This window comes from Pleurodeles waltl, chromosome 6 (assembly GCF_031143425.1).
Source record: "Pleurodeles waltl isolate 20211129_DDA chromosome 6, aPleWal1.hap1.20221129, whole genome shotgun sequence".
Lineage (NCBI taxonomy): Eukaryota > Metazoa > Chordata > Amphibia > Caudata > Salamandridae > Pleurodeles > Pleurodeles waltl.
The window spans coordinates 1,591,883,453-1,591,902,726 of NC_090445.1; the positions used below are offsets into that span (position 1 = coordinate 1,591,883,453).

The 19,274-nt window shown below is 47.8% G+C and overlaps 1 protein-coding gene across 4 annotated transcripts in view; it reads left to right on the forward strand.

Annotated features, from left to right (window-relative positions):
- The window catches only part of EXD3 (exonuclease 3'-5' domain containing 3), a 1,916,540-nt gene that overhangs the window by 938,856 nt on the left and 958,410 nt on the right, over positions 1 to 19,274 (forward strand). For all 4 annotated transcript variants that reach the window (XM_069241413.1, XM_069241412.1, XM_069241414.1 and 1 more), the window contains one exon: positions 18,014 to 18,180. In XM_069241413.1, coding sequence (XP_069097514.1) covers positions 18,014 to 18,180 — 167 coding nt within the window. The remainder of the gene's footprint in view (positions 1 to 18,013; positions 18,181 to 19,274) is intronic.

Below are 19,274 nucleotides of genomic sequence, written 5' to 3' on the forward strand. Positions count from 1 at the left end.
TCCCCAGGGTGGCATAAGACATGCTGCAGCCCTTAGAGACCTTCCCTGGCAGTTACAAGGGACTTATCTGAGTGCCAGGGCTGTGGCAATTGTGGAAGCAAAGGTACAGTTTAGGGAAAGAACACTGGTGCTGGGGCCTGGTTAGCAGGGTCCCAGCAAACTTTTAATCAAAACTTAGCATCAGCAAAGGCAAAAAGTTAGGGGGTAACCATGCCAAGGAGACATTTCCTTACACTTTGCCTTTTATCATTTACATTTCTGTGCTTTCTCTTTACTGGCTTTATTTGTTTCAATCTGTCCAGCTTGAGTTAGTCCCTCCCGTGGAACTTATAATTGTTACTACTTCCCTGATTGGCTCCTTATATTTTCCACAGCTTCTCACTTTATGGGAACTCTGTTTTTTTTTTTTGTGAAGCACTTAATGAGAAAGGAAGTATTAAAGCTTTCTCTCCTTGCATGCTTCTCCTTCCACCGCTGTCTTTATGGATTCTGTAAGGTGTTTTGTGGCTTCTGCAGTCACTTTTACCACAAGGTTTTTGCCTTGGTATTTTTGAGGCACATTATAATGCACGGAAGTGTATGTTCTGTATAGAGGTGTTTTTTTTACTGGTGTGTTTCGCTAGCTGCTAAAGCTTGCCTTCCACTGGGATGCCACAAGCTGTCATTTTGTTGTTACAACTGCTAAGATTTGTATGTCAATTAGCCTGTGAAGAGAGCCTGTTGCTATCTTTATAGCATGCCAATTTGCTGCTTGAAGGGTTTCAGCAGACAGTTAAGTATATAAATTCACCACATTTTGCTGCTTATGAGATTTGTGGCTCTAGCATGAAAGAAAGCAATCGAGGACATGGTGAGGGGCATGAGTTATAGTTACCAGAGATAACTTTAACTGTTGAATTTCAATGTTTTTCAAGTTTTAAAACATTGTCACTGAAATTTTCACCTAACTATAACATCACTTCAACATTTGTTTTTTTTAGTCAATTTCTATTTTTTTTTAACCCCTTCGCTGCCAGGCCTTTTCCCCCTCCTGTGCCGAGCCTTTTTTTGGCTATTTGGAGCAGTTCGCGCTTAGGCCCTCATAACATTTTGTTCACGTAAGCTACCCACGCCAAATTTGCGTCCTTTTTTTCCAACATCCTAGGGATTCTAGAGGTACCCAGACTTTGTGGGTTCCCCAGAAGGAGGCCAAGAAATTAGCCAAAAAACTGTGAAAATTTCGATTTTTTTAAAAAAATTGGAAAAATGGGCTGCAGAAGAAGGCTTGTGGTTTTTTTCCCTGAAAAGGGCATCAACAAAGGGTTTGTGGTGATACAATCACCAGCTTCCCAGCTTTCAGGAACAGGCAGACTTGAATCAGAAAACCCAATTTTTCAACACAATTTTGGCATTTTACTGGGACATACCCCATTTTTACGATTTTTCGTGCTTTCAGCCTCCTTCCAGTCAGTGACAGAAATGGGCATGAAACCAATGCTGGATCCCAGAAACCGCAACATTTCTGGAAAGTAGACAAAATTCTGAATTCAGCAAGGGGTAATTGGTGTAGATCCTACAAGGGTTTCCTACAGAAAATAACAACTGAAAAAGAAAAATATTGAAATTGAGGTGAAAAAAACATAAATTTTTCTCTACGTTTTACTCTGTAACTTTTTCCTGCAATGTCAGATTTTCGAAAGCAATATACCGTTACGTCTGCTGGACTCTTCTGGTTGCGGGGATATATAGGGCTTGTAGGTTCATCAAGAACTCTAGGTACCCAGAGCCAATAAATGACCTGCACCCTGCAGTGCGTTTTCATTCTATGCCGGGTATACAGCAATTCCTTTGCTGAAATATAAAGAGTAAAAAATAGCTATCAAGAAAACCTTTGTATTTCCAAGTTGGGCACAAGATAAGGTGTTGAGAAGCAGTGGTTATTTGCACATCTCTGAATTCCGGGGTGCCCATACTAGCATGTGAATTACAGGGCATTTCTCAAATAGACGTCTTTTTTACACACTGTCTTACATTTGGAAGGAAAAAATGTAGAGAAAGACAAGGGGCAATAACACTTGTTTTGCTAATCTATGTTCACCCAAGTCTCCCGATAAAAATGATACCTCACTTGTGTGGGTAGGCCTAGCGCCCGCGACAGGATATGCCCCAAAACACAACGTAGACACATCACAGAAAACAGACCTGTTTTTAGCAAAGTGCCTACCTGTAGATTTTAGCCTGTAGCTCAGCCGCCACCTAGGGAAACCTACCAAACCTGTGCATTTCTGAAAACTAGAGACCTAGGGGAATCCAAGATGGGGTGACTTGTGTGGCTCGGACCAGGTTCTGTTACCCAGAATCCTTTGCAAACCTCAAAATTTGGCTAAAAAACCACGTTCCTCTCATTTCGGTGACAGAAAGTTCTGGAATCTGAGAGGAGCCACATATTTCCTTCCACCCAGCGTTCCCCTAAGTCTCTCCATAAAAATGGTACCTCACTTGTGTGGGTAGGCCTAGCGCCCACGAAAGGAAATGGCCCAAAACACAACGTGGACACAACATATTTTTTCACAGAAAACAGAGGTGTTTTTTGCAAAGTGCCTACCTGTGGATTTTGGCCTCTAGCTCAGCCGGCCCCAGGAGGGGGGGAAATGCCCTAAAATAAATTTGACCCCCCACCCCCCGAAACCCCCCCTGCCCAGGAGCGACCCTTGCCTACGGGGTCGCTCCCCCTGCGTGACATTGGCGCCAAAAAACAAATCCCCGGTGCCTAGTGGTTTTTGACCTAAAATCGACCAATCTGCCCCCAAGGGGGGCAGAAATGGTCTAAATACAGTTTGCCCCCCAGGGGAGCCACCCTTGCCTGATGGGTCGCTCCCCATCTCTAAAAAAACAAACATACAAAAAAAAATAAACACACAAAAAAAAATTGGCCTGGCGCCTAGAGGTTTCTGCCCCCCCCGGTGGCAGATCGGCCTAATAATAGGCCGATCTGCCCCCAGGGGGGGCAGAAATGGCCTAAAATAAATTTGCATCCCCAACCCCCACCCCTCCACCAGGAGCGACCCTCTCCTACGAGGTCGCTCCCCCTGCGTGACATTGGCGCCAAAAAACAAATCCCCGGTGCCTAGTGGTTTCTGCCCCCTTGGGGCAGATTGACCTAAAATCAACCAATGTGCCCCCAAGGGGGGCAGAAATGGTCTAAACACAGTTTGCCCCCAGGGGAGCGACCCTTGTCTGATGGGTCGCTCCCCATCTCTAAAAAAACAAACAAAAAAAAAAAAACAAACACCCACAAAATTTTTGCCCTGGCGCCTACAGGTTTCTGCCCCCCCTGGGGGCAGATCGGCCTAATAATAGGCCGATCTGCCCCCAGGGGGGGGCAGAAATGGCCTAAAATAAATTTGCATCCCCAACCCCCACCCCTCCACCAGGAGCGACCCTCTCCTACGAGGTCGCTCCCCCTGCGTGACATTGGCGCCAAAAAACAAATCCTCGGTGCCTAGTGGTTTCTGCCCCCTTGGGGCAGATTGACCTAAAATCGACCAATCTGCCCCCAAGGGGGGCAGAAATGGTCTAAATACAGTTTGCCCCCCAGGGGAGCCACCCTTGCCTGATGGGTCGCTCCCCATCTCTAAAAAAACAAACATACAAAAAAAAATAAACACACAAAAAAAAATTGGCCTGGCGCCTAGAGGTTTCTGCCCCCCCCTGGTGGCAGATCGGCCTAATAATAGGCCGATCTGCCCCCAGGGGGGGCAGAAATGGCCTAAAATAAATTTGCATCCCCAACCCCCACCCCTCCACCAGGAGCGACCCTCTCCTACGAGGTCGCTCCCCTGCGTGACATTGGCGCCAAAAAACAAATCCCCGGTGCCTAGTGGTTTCTGCCCCCTTGGGGCAGATTGACCTAAAATCAACCAATGTGCCCCCAAGGGGGGCAGAAATGGTCTAAACACAGTTTGCCCCCAGGGGAGCGACCCTTGTCTGATGGGTCGCTCCCCATCTCTAAAAAAACAAACAAAAAAAAAAAAAAAAAACACCCACAAAATTTTTGCCCTGGCGCCTACAGGTTTCTGCCCCCAGAGGGGGCAGAAATGGCCTAAAATAAATTTGCATCCCCAACCCCCACCCCTCCACCAGGAGCGACCCTCTCCTACGAGGTCGCTCCCCCTGCGTGACATTGGCGCCAAAAAACAAATCCCCGGTGCCTAGTGGTTTCTGCCCCCTTGGGGCACATTGACCTAAAATCGACCAATCTGCCCCCAAGGGGGGCAGAAATGGTCTAAACACAGTTTGCCCCCCAGGAGAGCGACCCTTGTCTGATGGGTCGCTCCCCATCTCTAAAAAAAAAAAAAAAAAAAAAAAAAAAAAAATATATATATATATATTTTTTTTTGCCCTGGCGCCTAGAGGTTTCTACCCCCCCTGGGGGTAGATCGGCCTAATACCAATAGGCCGATCTGCCTCCAGGGGGGGCAGAGATGGCCTAAAATAATTTTGCCCCCCCTACCTCCCCCCTCAAACCCCCCCCCCCCCCCCCCCCCCAGGGAGCGACCCTTGCCTACAAGGTCGCTCCCCTTGCGTGACGGCGCAAAAAAAAGATCCCTGGTGCCTAGTGGATTGACCTAAAATCGGCCGATCTGCCCCCAAAGCGGGCAGAAATGGCCTAAATACATTTTGCCCCTCCAGGGGAGCGACCCTTGTCCAAGGGGTCGCTCCCCATCTGTAAAACAAAAAAACAAAAAAATCCCTGGTGCCTAGTGGTTTCTGCCCCCCTTGGGGGCAGATCAGCCGAATCAAAATAGGCTGATCTACCCCCCAGGGGGGCAGAAATGGCCTAAAATAATCCTCCCCCCCCCCCAGGGAGCGACCCTTGCCTAAGGGGTCGCTCCCCTTGCGTGAAATTCACGCAAAAAAAAAAAACTCCCTGGCGTCTAATGGTTTCTGCCCCCCTTGAGGGCAGATTGGCCTCATCAAAATAGGCCAATCTGCCCCCAAGGGGGGCAGAAATGGCCTAAATATAATTTGCCCCGTAGGGGAGCGACCTTTGCCTAAGGGGTCGCTCCCCACCTAAAAAAAAAAGAAAACATAACAAAAAGAAAAAAAAAAAAGAAATGATCCCTGGTGCCTAGAGGTTTCTGCCCCCCCTGAGGGCAGATCGGCCTAATATTAGGCCGATCTGCCCCCAGGGGGGGCAGAAAAGGCCTTCCCAAAAAAATGCCCCCCCTGGGAGCGACCCTTGCCCAAGGGGTCGCTCCCGTTGCGTAAAATTTGCGGAGAAAAAAAACTCCCTGGTGTCTAATGGTTTCTGCCCCCCTTGGGGGCAGATTGGCCTCTTCAAAATAGGCCAATCTGCCCCCAAGGGGGGCAGAAATGGCCTAGATATATATTGCCCCCTAGGGGAGCGACCCTTGCCTAAGGGGTCGCTCCCCACCTAAAAAAAAAAGAAAACATCGCAACAAAAAAAAAGAAGAAAAAAAAAAAGCTCCCTGGTGCCTAGAGGTTTCTGCCCCCCCTGGGGGCAGATCGGCCTGATAATAGGCCAATCTGCCCCCAGGGGGGGCAGAAAAGGCCTTCCTTAAAAAAATGCCCCCCCTGGGAGCGACCCTTGCCCAAGGGGTCGCTCCCTTTTGACAGTTTCATCCAAAAAAAAAAAAATCCCTGGTGTCTAGTGGGGTTTCAAAAGCCGGATTGCAAGCAATCCGGCTTTTGAAACCCTGTGAGAGACTTCAAAGGGAAGGAAATACATTTCCTTCCCTTTGAAGCCTCTCGGGGTCTCCCCCATGGGATTGAAAGAGCAATGCAAAAGCATTTCTCTTTCAATCGCGCTGGAAGCTCTGCTTCCAGCGCGATGGGGGAGACCCTGTGACTAATCAGCGCGTGCTCGCGCGCTGACGTCACAGGGGGGGTTGGGGGGTCGGGGGTGGGAGGGGAAGGGCTTCCCCTTCCATCCCTGACTTTGGGGGGGTGGGGGGAAGCACACAGAGGGAGCGAGAGCGCTCCCTCTGGGCTGTGTGCCGAGGACGTAGTGGTTACGTCCTCGGCACAGCAGCACTGTGCCGCAGGACGTAACCACTACGTCCGCGGCACAGAAGGGGTTAAGTAAAGTAATATTTTATTGTCGAAAATAAAGCTAGGCCCTGCATCCAAGCCCCCTCTCTCCACCCTCCACACCCACCCTCCCCCTGCGGGCAACCAACCCCTCTTACATGCACAGCCTGTGGCCAGGCCCTGCGTACAACCTCTTGCAAGCAAGCAACCCCACACGGCCAGGCTCTACACCCAACCCCCTGTGAGCGTACTATCCTCCACTGCATGTAGCCTGTGGTCAGGCCCTGTGCCCAACACCTTCTCCTGGGGTAATGAATTTAATGACCCAGAAGAAAAAAAAATGCTGGTGGTGCCCCTACCCCTTTTAAGGAAATCACCAAACCTGTTAGAGACTGGTATCTAGTTAGCAGAGGTATGCACCTTGTCCAAGTAGGGACCACAATCTTAGTCAGGGAAGTTAACAACGCAATATAAATTAGCCTGTGCTCACGCTCTGGTAGCTTGGCGCAGAGCAGGCAGGCCTAACAGCAGACAATGTATAAAGTACTTGTGCAACACGCACAATAACTTCATGAGACACACCACAGAAAGACTTCACACGGATGTAGAAAAATAAAGCTTGTTTATCTTTTACCTTTAAAGTCAGCACAATACATATCCAATTAACAAATAGTGAGGTATAGGTTTGTAGATTCACAAATTTAAAGGTTAATGAGCAAATCTAATAGATCCAAAGGGGTGGGGCTGGAGACTCATCAGCATGGGTGTACGATGTCCTGATGGACTCCGGTTCTGTCTTGGCTGTGCCCCTCTCAGGGAGTGATATGCAGCTAGGCTAGGCTGAGCTGCTCGGTTTGACTGAGAGCAGCGGGCGAGGGAAAGCAGGGCCGCTCCAGATGGTTTGCAGGCTGAAGCGGCAAAAGTTGACAGTCTCTCTGGTTGAGTTTGAAAGCAGTGAGCAGCAAAGTTTGACAAACGTTGCTCAGGTTGAGTTTGAAGGTAGCAAGCAACAAAGTTTGATGAAAGCCACTCGGATGGAAGTTGAATGCAGGTGGCAAGGGAAACTAGGGCTGCCCTGGGCAGGTCACTGATGCGAGCAGCGAAACTTGGCAAATGTCGCTTGGATTGCAGTTGAAGGTGAGCAGCAGAGGACAACAGGGTCTCTCTTGGCAGGGTACAGATGCAAGCAAGGAAGTTTGGCAAAAGCTGCTCGGGTTGAAATTAAAGGTGAGCAGCAAAGGAAAGCAGGGCTGCTCCAGGAAGGTTACAGATGCGAGCGGCGAGGTTTGGCAAAAGTCTCTTGGGTTGAAATTGCAGGTGAGCAGCAAAGTAAAGCAGGGCTGCTTCGAGCAGGTTACAGATGAAAGCAAAAAGGTTTGGCAAAAGCCGCTTTGGTTGAAATTTAAGGTGCAAAGGAAAGCATGGCTGCTCTGGACAGGTTACAAAATCCGATGGCGAAGTTTGGAAAAAGCTGATCGGGTTGAAATTGAAGGCGAGCTGCAAAGGAAAGCAGAGACCGCTCATAGTCTGTAGGGTTTGAAGGGCGAGTTGTTGGCTACCAGGCAGTGATCACCAGGCAGAAGGGTGCACAGCAAAGCGGGGCAGCAGTTTCTGAGGGCAGTCAATCCTGGCATACAACCTTCCTTACTGCAGCAGCGTTTTCGTGAGTCCAGAAGTGTACTGATTTTAGGGGGTTAGGGACCCAGTACTTATACTAGAAAGTGCCTTTGATGTGGGGGTGACTTCATAGAGTTCTTGTGAAGTGCACAGGTCCCCCTTTCAGGTTAGTCTCGACTCCAGAAAATCAGAGGGATGTAATCAGCCCCTTTGTGTGGACTCTAGACACTACCCTTTGAGGTGTAGGTGTGAGCCCTTCCCAACCTCCTCCCCTGGAAGACCCACAAGAATGCAGATGCAGCACACGCAGTTAAGTATCCTGTGTTGTGGGTGTCTTAGGGAAATGCACATGTGTAGCTGTCACCTAGTCCAAGCCAGACGTGTATTGGAGAAGGGTTGGGAGCATGCAGGGCAGTGAGTGCAGAGAAATGCTTACTTTCTAAAAGAGGCATTTATAAACTATTAATAATAAATCTGACTTTACCGGTGAAGAGGATTTATTATTACCATTCCAAGGGTACTAAACATGATGCACCTACTCCTCTCAGATCAGAAATTACAGCTCAAAGGTAATATAATGAATTCCCAATGCTTGCCTGTGAGTTTTTCATTACCAGGACATGAGAACTTAAATGTGCATGTCCTGCCTTTTGCTTAAATGGCAACCTACCCTATGAGCTACCTAAAGCCTACCTTAGGGGTGACATATATGTAAGAAAAGGGAGGTTCTGGGATTGGCAAGAGGTTTTAAGTGGCAAGTCAGGTTGGCAGTTAGACGTCACATGCAGACCCTGCAGTGGCAGGCCTAAAACCTGCTTGCAGGGCTTCCTAGGCGGGTGGCACAATTAGTGCCGCAGGCCCACTAGTAGCATTTAATATACAGGCCCTGGGTATATAATATACCACTCTAAAAGGGACTTTCAGGTAAATTGAATATGCCAATTGTCTGTAGACCAATGTTACCATGTTTTAGGGGAGAAGCACATATACTTTAGCACTGGTTAGCAGTGGTAAAGTGCTCAGAGTCCTACAGCCAAAAAAAGATACAGCTACAAAACAGGAGGTAATGGCATAAAGTCTGGGCTGGTAAGACCATCCTAAGGATGCCAGGCCTAACAGAATCGGACACCCTTTTTCTTTTTTAAATAGATAGTGCCTTGGTGCCCACCCGGGGCTCCCACACTGAACAGGTCATTGGGCGGTACTGGGGGAGTCCCACAGCCTTCACAGTCCCAGTCAGCACCACAACCAGCACAGCACTGGGTGCTGGTAGGAGCCAGCACCTTTCCCTTGCCCCCACCTGCTTCCGCCAGCGGGGAACAAATTTGAGTTGCCTGCCCAGGAGAGTTCATGCATGGTATGCCTGCACTCTCCTAGGTAGGGAGCCACAGTGTCCCAGGAGTAGGCAAATATTGTGCCCCAGCGCCAATACCTGCACCATGAGGCTGGTGTGCAGCCCCCTCCTCTTTTCACAGAAATTCATCCTCGCAGGATGGGGTCCCAGGAGCCCTATAGTGGCTCGGGGAGTGAGGCCCCACACCCCCTTCTCTTTATTTGATAATTGTCCCCAGGGCCTTATAGTCACTCGGTTGGGGGGGAAGGGCGCATGCCCTCTGTCCTTGGTTTGGCATTCAGCACAGTAGGATGGGGTCCCTCTGCCTTATGGAGGCATGGGGAAGGGAGCAGTTACGCCCATACCCATATAATTATATATATTGACCCCCGGGACCTGGCCCACCCTACGGGGTCATGTTAATTTACTAAAAGAGATGATGGCCGCCATTTTTTCCTGTGATCCCAGGAGTACTGCAGGATCACATGGAGGAAAACTATTACTTTAGCCAAGGTGAGGCGGGTAGGGAATCCCTATTCCGCCCCTTAAACCCTTTTTTTTGTTGTTGTTTTTTTACTGTTTTCAGGACAGGGGACTAAATTCCTGTTTTTTTGTAATGGCTGTTGCAACACTTTTGTTCATGATGTTGCCATTCAATTAGAGTGCTGGCTCCCACAGGAACGAGGTTGCTCAAGGGAAATAAAAGCCCCCAACCTTCTAGATATGTAAATATTTTTGTACCTTCATTTCTCAAAAATCTACTAAACGAAGTTACACTAAATAACAAAAAAACACGTTTCCTGGACCAAGATCTAGCTTCCTGACAAATTTGATGTAATTCTGTTCAGCTGTGTTAAAAAAAAAAGTGTATGGCAAATGCATGGGGATTTGGGGCCACACGTACAAAGCATTTTTCTAGTTGCAAACAGGCCAACTCCCAGAATCGGCCTGTTTGCGACTAGAAAAATGTTTTGTTGGGATGTACGTGGTGTTATGCTGTCCCCAGCAGGCCACCATCCCTGTGAGTGCAGTCATTCCCAATGGGGTCGCGAATTGCGGCCTACCTTATGAATATTGATGAGGTAGGTAATTTGTGACCCCCATTGGAAATCGCAAACAGTGTACTTTTAACATTGCTGTACATTTTGTTTTGCGACTTGCAATTTGCGATTCCCAAACGGATTGCAAATTGCAAGTCGCAAAACAAAAGGTCATACATCTGGCCCTCAGTGTTTTGGGGAACCCCCTTTTTTTCTTGGCCCTGTCTAGACAGATTACCAAAGAAACTTTCCATGAATAGGCAAAAAAAGCGATTTTTTCCAGAAAGTTTTGCAAAGATTTGTCTAATTGCACCAAAGTTATTAGGAATGAAAAAAGGCATTTCCTGTAGAAGCTCAGACCTAAATATATACATACATCACATGAGTTTCGGCCAGTAGGGCTTCAGTAGACTTCGCCCAAAGGAAATTAAGATAGTACACTATCATCATATGCAAGAACCACTAAAGGGACAGCCACATCAATTCAAAGCTGTACATGTTTTATTAAAACAGTGAGTGATCATTTTATGCCCATCATTGTGAATACTTACTTGGCCTGACAAGTTTTTGTTTCTACTTTTAATGAACCTTAGCTTCTTAATTTTTCCGCTTCTTGAACTAAAATCTGACTAATTCTGATGGATACAACTACCTGTGGATTCCTCACCTCATGAATACTCCCATTGCGCCAGCATTCGACGGAAATCTTCTTCCTAGCTTCTGCACCTCGACGAGGGCGTCACAACTGCCCACGCGACGCTGTCTGACGTCATACAGGCAATAAGAGGTCCTCACCGACGTGCCGACGTCCGTTCCCTTTTTTCCGTGCCATTCGAAACGGTTATCTTCGAGGGAGCTACTGTTGCTGTGTCGACAGTTACAGTTTGTTTTTTGGCGATTTTTACTTTGCGAGATTACAATGTCGCAAAGGAAGTCAGGATTCAAGCCCTGCCGTGAGTGTGGTGGCAAAATGTCGGTAACTGACCCACATTCTGACTGTTTGTGGTGTCTTAGTTCCGACCATGATGTTGATAAGTGCGATTCTTGTCAACATATGAATCCTAAGGCCCTGAAAGAGCGTGAGGCCAAGCTTTTTCTTGCGAAGTCGAAAAAGAAGAAGAGACATCATCGAAAGTCGTCGTCACCGAAGTCTCATCGGCGTCATCGGGACTCCCGGCGTCGTCGAGATTCACAGCGCCGGTCGAGTAGGGAGAGGTCTCGGTCGAGGTCTCCATCGGCTCGACGTCGGAAGACTTGGGAAGTCAGTCCCACTGTCACTCCCCAGCCGACGACGCCGTTACCATCTCCAGCTTCACCGACTTCACCCATGTCATCGGGCCGTCCTCCTTCTGTGTTCGAGGTTCCGCAGCCTCAGATGTTTTCTCCGTCCTTGCAGACGTCGAGACCGGCGTCAGTGTCGCCTTCGAACCAGGCACCCCAGTACCCGGCTTTCCCGGCCCCTGGAGCTGACAGTACCGCATTCCTGAATGCAATGTTTTCCATCTTCCAGCAGATGGCTCCAGGTGGTGGACCGGCTGGTCCTTCGGGCCCTTTGGCCTTCAACATGGGTGCTCCGGCTCCACTTTGACCGGCACCCTTTATCCCCTTTCTTCCCCTAGGGAACGTGGGCTCGGCGCCGGGATCGGCTCCGGTAGCTTCGGCTCCTGAGGCTTCGGCTCCTACGGCTTCGGCTCCTGCGGCTTCGATTTTTCAGCCAGTGACGCCGTCGAGACCTCCTCCGACTCTGGGACAGTCTTCACACCTTTCGGCTCCTCGTTCGGCGCCGAAGACAACTATGGTGTCTGTAGACCCGGCGTCTGACGGATCCCACGATCGGCATCATTCTTCGATGTCTGCTGACGCCATGTCGACGCCGAGAATAGAGAAGAGGCTGTACTCGAGGAGGCTTGCTCTCCGCCTCCTTGAAGAACAGGAATACCAGAGGCAAGCATTGGAGGAAGGGGAGATCGAGGATTCTTGTGAGGGTCTCCTTGGACTTGACACTGCTAGTGGCCTAGATACCTCCCCTGAATGGGACTTGTCATCACCTGGGGAGTACACAGAGGAGGCGGCCACTTTTCATTCTGTTATCAGAAAGGCAGCTGGCTTCCTGGATCTCCCTTTGCCAGTGACTCAAGCCAAGCAGAACATATTGACGGAAGTGTTGCACCCTGCCTCTACATCAGCAGAGCCACTTTTGCCATTCAATGAAGCACTACTGGACCCCATAATGGAAGTTTGGAAGAAGCCGGCGTCTTCTTCAGCCGTCAATAGATCTGTGGCTAGGAGGTATCGGGTTGCACCGGCTGACCCAGGTTTTCTTTCCAAGCATCCAACACCTGAAAGCTTGGTGGTCCAGGCTTCCTGCTCAGCAAGGTCTGCTCCTGGGTCTTTTCCAGCTGTACCCTCGGATAGAGACTCCAAGAAGATGGACATGTCATCCAAAAAGGTGTTCTCATCATGTAGCATGGCATTGAAGTCCACCAATGCTACATGCATTTTAGGAAGATACATTTGTGCCCTGATGGACAAGATTAAATCAACGAACACAGAGGTTCCTCAGGAGTTATTAAGCCTGGTATCTGACGCTCAGGCAGCTGCAACTCAGGTTATCCAATCTGGGTTGGATATAACTGACTCGGTTGCTAGGGCAATGGGCACTGCTGTAGTTACGAGGAGGCAGGCCTGGCTCCGTAACTTAGGATTTTCCTCTGATGTGCAGTCGACCCTACTGGACCTTCCTTTTGATGGTGACAAATTGTTTGGTGCCAAGGCGGATTCGGCCTTAGAAAGGTTCAAAGAGAGTAGGGCCACGACCAAGTCGCTGGGCTTGCAAGCCACTTCTTCTACTTCCTCCAGATTTTTTAGGAGGTTTCGAGGATTTGGTCGTGGTTCCTCCTCCTGCTCCTTTCGAGGGAAATTCCAGCAACCTACCACTGCTCTCTCCTATAGATCTTTCAGAGGGAGGGGTAGGGTCCGTACCAGGGGAGCAACTCAGCAGCACTCTGCCTCTTCCTCTTCCTCTGGAGGGGTGCAGCAGGGGAAGCAGCCTTAGGCTTCCACCAATTCCCACTCCCTCCACTCTTGTAGGGGGGAGGTTATTGAATTTTCTCCACAAGTGGGAGGTCATAACATCAGACTCCTGGATTACCAGCATTGTGAGAAAGGGCTATACCCTTCCCTTTTGGGAGTTTCCGCCCCCCATCCCGCCCGCCCATCTTATTGTTCAGAAGAACACCTCCTGTTGTTAGAACAGGAGGTTCAAGTCCTCCTTTCAAAGGGCGCGGTGGAGTTGGTCCCAGAGCAGGAAAGGGGTCAAGGTTGTTACTCAAGGTACTTCCTGATTCCCAAGAAGGATGGTCGGTTGAGACCAATCCTGGACCTAAGGATCTTGAATTGGTTCCTCAAACAGGAAAAGTTCAAGATGCTGACCTTAGCTCAGGTGCTATTGGCATTGAACAATGGAGATTGGATGGTGTCTGTCGACTTACAGGATGCTTACTTTCATATCCCGATACTCAAGTCGCACAGGAAGTATCTCCGGTTTGTGGTGGGGTCGCAGCACTATCAGTTTGCGGTCCTTCCGTTTGGTCTTACTTCAGCACCTCGAGTCTTCACGAAGGTGATGTCGGTGGTTGCGGCAGAGCTCAGAAGGAAGGGGATAGCAGTATTTCCTTATCTGGACGACTGGTTGATCAAAGCCAGGTCTCCGGAGCTCGTGTTGCATCACCTACAGTTGTTGTTCGACCTGGGCTTTTCGGTGAACGTGCCCAAATCTCACCTAGAGCCCTCTCAGCGCCTCCTGTTCATAGGGGCAGTACTGGATACAACATTGAATCAAGCCTTTCCTCCGCCTCAGCGGATTCAGGACATTCAGGCGTTGGTTCCAATGTTTCAAAGTGGAGCGGTCATTCCAGTCCTCAAGGTCCTACGTCTGTTCGGTCTGTTTGCCTCCTGCATACTGTTGGTCACGCATGCTCGCTGGCACATGAGGGCTCTTCAGTGGTGCCTCCGAAGGCAGTGGTCTCAACACAAAGGAGATCTCGAAGGCTTGGTGAGGATCTCCAGAGATGCTGCCACGGATTTGAAGTGGTGGATTGTGGACGGCAATCTTTCCCGAGGAAGGCCGTTCTCGCAAGCTCCACCGGTGGCCACATTAATAACGGATGCTTCCACTCTAGGGTGGGGAGCTCATCTGGGGGCCTGGAAATCAAAGGTCTTTGGTCTCCAGTAGAACAGATGTTTCATATCAATCTGTTGGAGTTACGGGCTGTACGTCTGGCTCTCAAGGCCTTCCTCCCATCCCTTTGCGGTCAGTCGGTTCAGGTCCTGACGGACAATACTACTGCGATATGGTATATAAACAAACAGGGAGGGGTAGGGTCTACCTTCTCTGCAGAGAAGCTCTTCGGCTATGGTCCTGGGCAAAGGACCATCAGATTTGCTTGATAGCAAATCATCTGGCCGGGGTCTTGAACGTACGTGCGGATGGTCTCAGTCGCCATTTCTCGGCCGATAACGAGTGGCGTCTCCATCCAGATCAAGTCCGTCTAATCTTCCAGATGTGGGGGTTTCCTCGGATAGATCTGTTTGCCACCCGGGAAAACTCGCACTGCCCGTTATTCTGCAGCCTCCAGTATCCGGTACAGGGAGCATTGGGGGATGCGTTTCAGATGACCTGGTGCGACCAGTTGCTTTACGCGTTTCCCCCCATACCCTTGATCCCTCGAGTATTGAGGAAAATACACCAAGACCGGGCCCAAGTCATCTTAATAGCTCCGGATTGGCCAAGGAGGGTATGGTACACGGACCTTCTCCAACTCTCACTGTGCCCTCCGCTCCGTCTCCCACTCAGGGCAGACCTCCTCTCGCAGTCGCAGGGGCAGGTTTTACACCCCCACCTCCAGAGCCTGCACCTTCATGCCTGGAGATTGAATGGGGCAACCTGAGTACTTTCTCTCTCCCGCCTGATGTAGTGGATGTTATCTTAGTGGCCAGGCGACACTCCACTAAATCTATCTACGCTAATAGGTGGTCTAAATTTGTGGTTTGGTGTTGAGAGAGGCAGATTGATCCCTTACGTGCTCACTTGTCAGATGTTTTATCTTTTGCATTGTCTCTAGCACAGAGGGGTTGTGCAGTGGCTACGGTTAAGGGATACTTGTCTGCTCTTTCAGCCTTTATTTGTCTTCCAGACCAGCCTTCTTTGTTTAAATCCCCTATAGTACTTAGGTTCTTGAAGGGTCTTATGAATAAATTCCCTCCCACTCCTTTCGTTATGCCTCAATGGGATTTGAACTTGGTTCTAACTTTCCTTATGGGGTCCCCTTTTGAGCCTATGCACTCTTGCCCCATGAGATTATTGGTCCTAAAGACGGTCTTTCTGGTTGCAATTACTTCTGCAAGGAGAGTGAGTGAGTTGCAAGCTCTATCTGTAAAACCCCCTTATACATCTTTTTATGGGGATAAGGTGGTGTTGAGGACCAAGGCTGCTTTCCTTCCGAAGGTTGTTTCACCCTTTCATATGTCCCAGACGATTACTCTTTCCACGTTTTATCCTCCGCCTCATCCTTCAAAGGAAGAAGAGAGACTTCATCGCTTCGATCCAAGGAGAGCGCTAAGTTTTTATATAGACAGAACAAAGGATTTCAGGCTGGAGGATCAGCTCTTCATCGGGTACGTGGGCCAGAGGAGAGGAAAGGCAGTCCACAAGAGAACACTCTCCAGGTGGGTTGTTCTTTGGATTACAATGTGTTATTCTTTAGCAAAGAAAGAACCCCCTGATGGTATAAGAGCTCATTCCACCAGAGCTAAATCGGCCTCTTCAGCCTTGGCTAGGGGTGTTCCTGTGGTTGACATCTGCAAGGCCGCAACTTGGTCGTCCCTTCACACTTTTGCGAAGCATTACTGTTTGGACTCTGAGGTCAGAAGGGACGGCCATTTTGCACTGTCGGTGCTGCAGGATTTCTTGGTTTGACCATTCAGGCACCCTCCACCGAGTGCGGTACTGCTTTGGGACTCTATTCATGAGGTGAGGAATCCACAGGTAGTTGTATCCATCAGAAGAATGAGTTACTTACCTTCGGTAACAACTTTTCTGGTGGATACATTAGCTACCTGTGGATTCCTCATGGTCCCACCCGCCTCCCCGTTGCCTGTCTGGTCTAACCAAGTAATTCTTGAGTGTGCTCCTCTTGGTTTTGAGGACTTGTATATATTCTATATATATGTTCATATGTATATATATTGCTCATATATTTATTTATTTGTTTTAAAAAGAAAAAAAAAAAAAAAAAGAGAAAAGAAGAATTGAGTGGTTAGAATTATGTAATTATTTAGAATATCATTAAATTTTGCAATTTGTTCTTTCATCTCAATGGCCTATTATTCTCAGGCACGTAAAAAATGTTGATACTGACGTCGGCACGTCAGCGAGGACCTCTTATTGCCTGTATGACGGTGTCGCGTGGGCAGTTGTGACGTCCTCGTCGACGTGCAGAATCTAGGAAGAAGATTTCCGTCGAATGCTGGCGCAATGGGAGTATTCATGAGGTGAGGAATCCACAGGTAGCTAATGTAGCCACCAGAAAAGTCATTACCGAAGGTAAGTAACTCGTTCATCTGCTCTCTCTGTGTTTTGTTACCCACCTGCAGCGTGTTGTCTGGTTGCAAATGGCAAATTGTGGTCTTACCAAGGCTACAGGTGCTTGAGTCCATTATTTTTTTAACATTAGTTTCTTAACTATCATTCTCATTTGCCGCCTTCTTATTAGATTTTTTGTCTGTCATGTGTGTTTCCCTGCCATGAAGCACAGCCTCTTTACTCGTGTATTCCACATTTTTCTTTTTATTTTAAGCACTCCATGACAGTGCATGTGTCTTTGTGATGTCTCCCTTGTCGCTTGTATCACCTCTTGCTCTCTGTCCATGTGCTTATTTTCCACCGCCCCCACGTTTGTTGCTCACTCGCCCTTGTGCTTCTGCTCCCCCGCACTCCACGTTGCTCGCATTCACCACGTGCTTCTGCTACTCACACACCACGTTGCTCTCCTTCACTCGTGGTCTCCTCCTACTTGTTGCTTCTCCCTACCCGCCTTGTTACTTTACCACGCCTACCCTGCCACAAGTTCATCTATTATTTTTAAAAGAAGCACTTCAATCTCAGTATTAAAGCAGCTCTTTCATACTACTTTTAAAAAAACACATGCCGATCGGTCTCACCTTGGTAAATAAAAAGACAAAACAGTGCACTTTGTAAGTCCCTGCAATTTCCTTGTACCTTCAGCAAACAGTTCTAGATCTTGTTCCTAAACATCACCCACTTTGCCAGAGAGTCTCTTTAAGGAACGCTCCATCCTTTATCCATATGGTGATAAATCTTTGTCACGATTTTCACAGATATTTTATTTAGCTGCTCTCTTTTTCTTTACCTAGACCATGTTTATATCTTGCCCTTACCAACTTCCTGCAAACTGCAGGATATGTTTCCTCATCAACCTTCTTCACATTTTAAAAGAGGAATGATTAGCTGATCCATCTATGACAATTAAATGTTATATTAACAAACAGATCTATTAAACCCTTGTGAACTAGCAAGCATATGAAGCAGGACACCCTATATAATATTTTAAAACATGTAGACTTTGATTGAGCGGATAGAGGAGTTTGGCTCACTAGTCATCAAATACATGTTTGCCTTGAAAGGTTTCCTTATCAACTGTATCTTCTCCCCACCTTTCACTTCTCCTGCCCACCCTTTTCACTATCACACAGCATTTTAGGGTACTTTACAGAGGTGTTTAACCTGCTATACAAATTGTGTTATAACATTATGACAATGTGATTTTTAATTCCCTTTCACTGCATTAAAGTTGTTGCGGATTGGTCTTTCTGCACTTGGAATCTCTTGCTGCGTCAAAAGGACACTTTGGTGTGTTAAATGACAAGCACCACACTCAATTTGTCTTTGCTGGGGTCTTCTGTCTTTCAGAGCACTGTAGGGCAGAATCAGTTTCTTCATGAGCAACTAATGAAACTCCTATACAAGCACACTGACCTTGAGACTGTGGCCCGCTGGGCTCTCCACTACAACCTTCCAAAAGACAGTCTACCTTATGGAGTAGCTGAGATGTTGGAAAATCTACATCTTCACGAGAGGTAAATGAGAAATATTCGTTTTGGAACTAGGTGTTACATTATGCTACTTGTTATGTGAATACTGCACTGTTGCCATTGGTGTGGTCTTCCAGCACACTTTCCTTGTGTGATGAGTTGCAGGCTATTCCATGAATTCCTTGCCTGAGTGGTTGCAGGGTAGAGCGTGTGTGCCTTGTTTGATCAATAGCAATCTAAAGCATGCATAACTGGTTGGAACCATGTGTGGTTGAAAGTTAGCCCATGTGGGAGATGTAACCATGTATGTGCCTTGAAGGCATGCTCAGATTAGTGTGATTGTGCGTTGCATTTGGATCTTTGTGTCAAAATGAGAGAGAGACAAAATAGAATGCATTCATATGTACCTTACATTCAGATTTTCTCGTACAACACTCTGAGTCTTGCGTATCATCTTATGGCATGGTTCTGCTGGTTTGGTGGATGGTGTTAAGAGGTGTCCAAGTTCTCTCTATGTGTTGTGCCTTTGCTAGAACTAAGATAAAGAACAAAAAAACAAAATAGCTAGTGTAAGGTAGTGGAACCATTTAAATACTTTTCAAACTGCGGTTGAGTTTAGTCTTTGAGTACAAGCTGTTCCTCTAAGTGCTTGAAATAGTCGTCCTACAAGTGAATTACTTTTTTTAATTATCAATGGGTGAATAATCTTATGGCTCCAAATATAAACTCTTAACCACACTTTGTCCCCTAGCCAATAAGATGTTATTACCAGCTAAAATGGGAACAAACCTATACTGGAAGAGGACGTCCTAGAAATGCTTAGTTCCATACCTACCAATTTACTAAAAGTACTGGCTTTAAGTTTTGGGTAGAATACCCCAATCAAGCCAGCATCTGAGTTCTTTTGAAAACACTTAGCATTTTTATTAAAGTTGGGTAGTTAGCATTCAAGGACTGTCAGTATTGTTAGGTTTATACCCAACATATTAATTTCTAAGTTTAAGCTCTTGTGTACTACGTAGCATTTTTATTAAGCTTGGGTAGTTACCATTCAAGGACTGTCAGTATTATTAAGGTTGTACCAAACATATTCATTTCTAAGTTTAGAAACCCATGAACTAAGCGTTTGCGCAATAGGC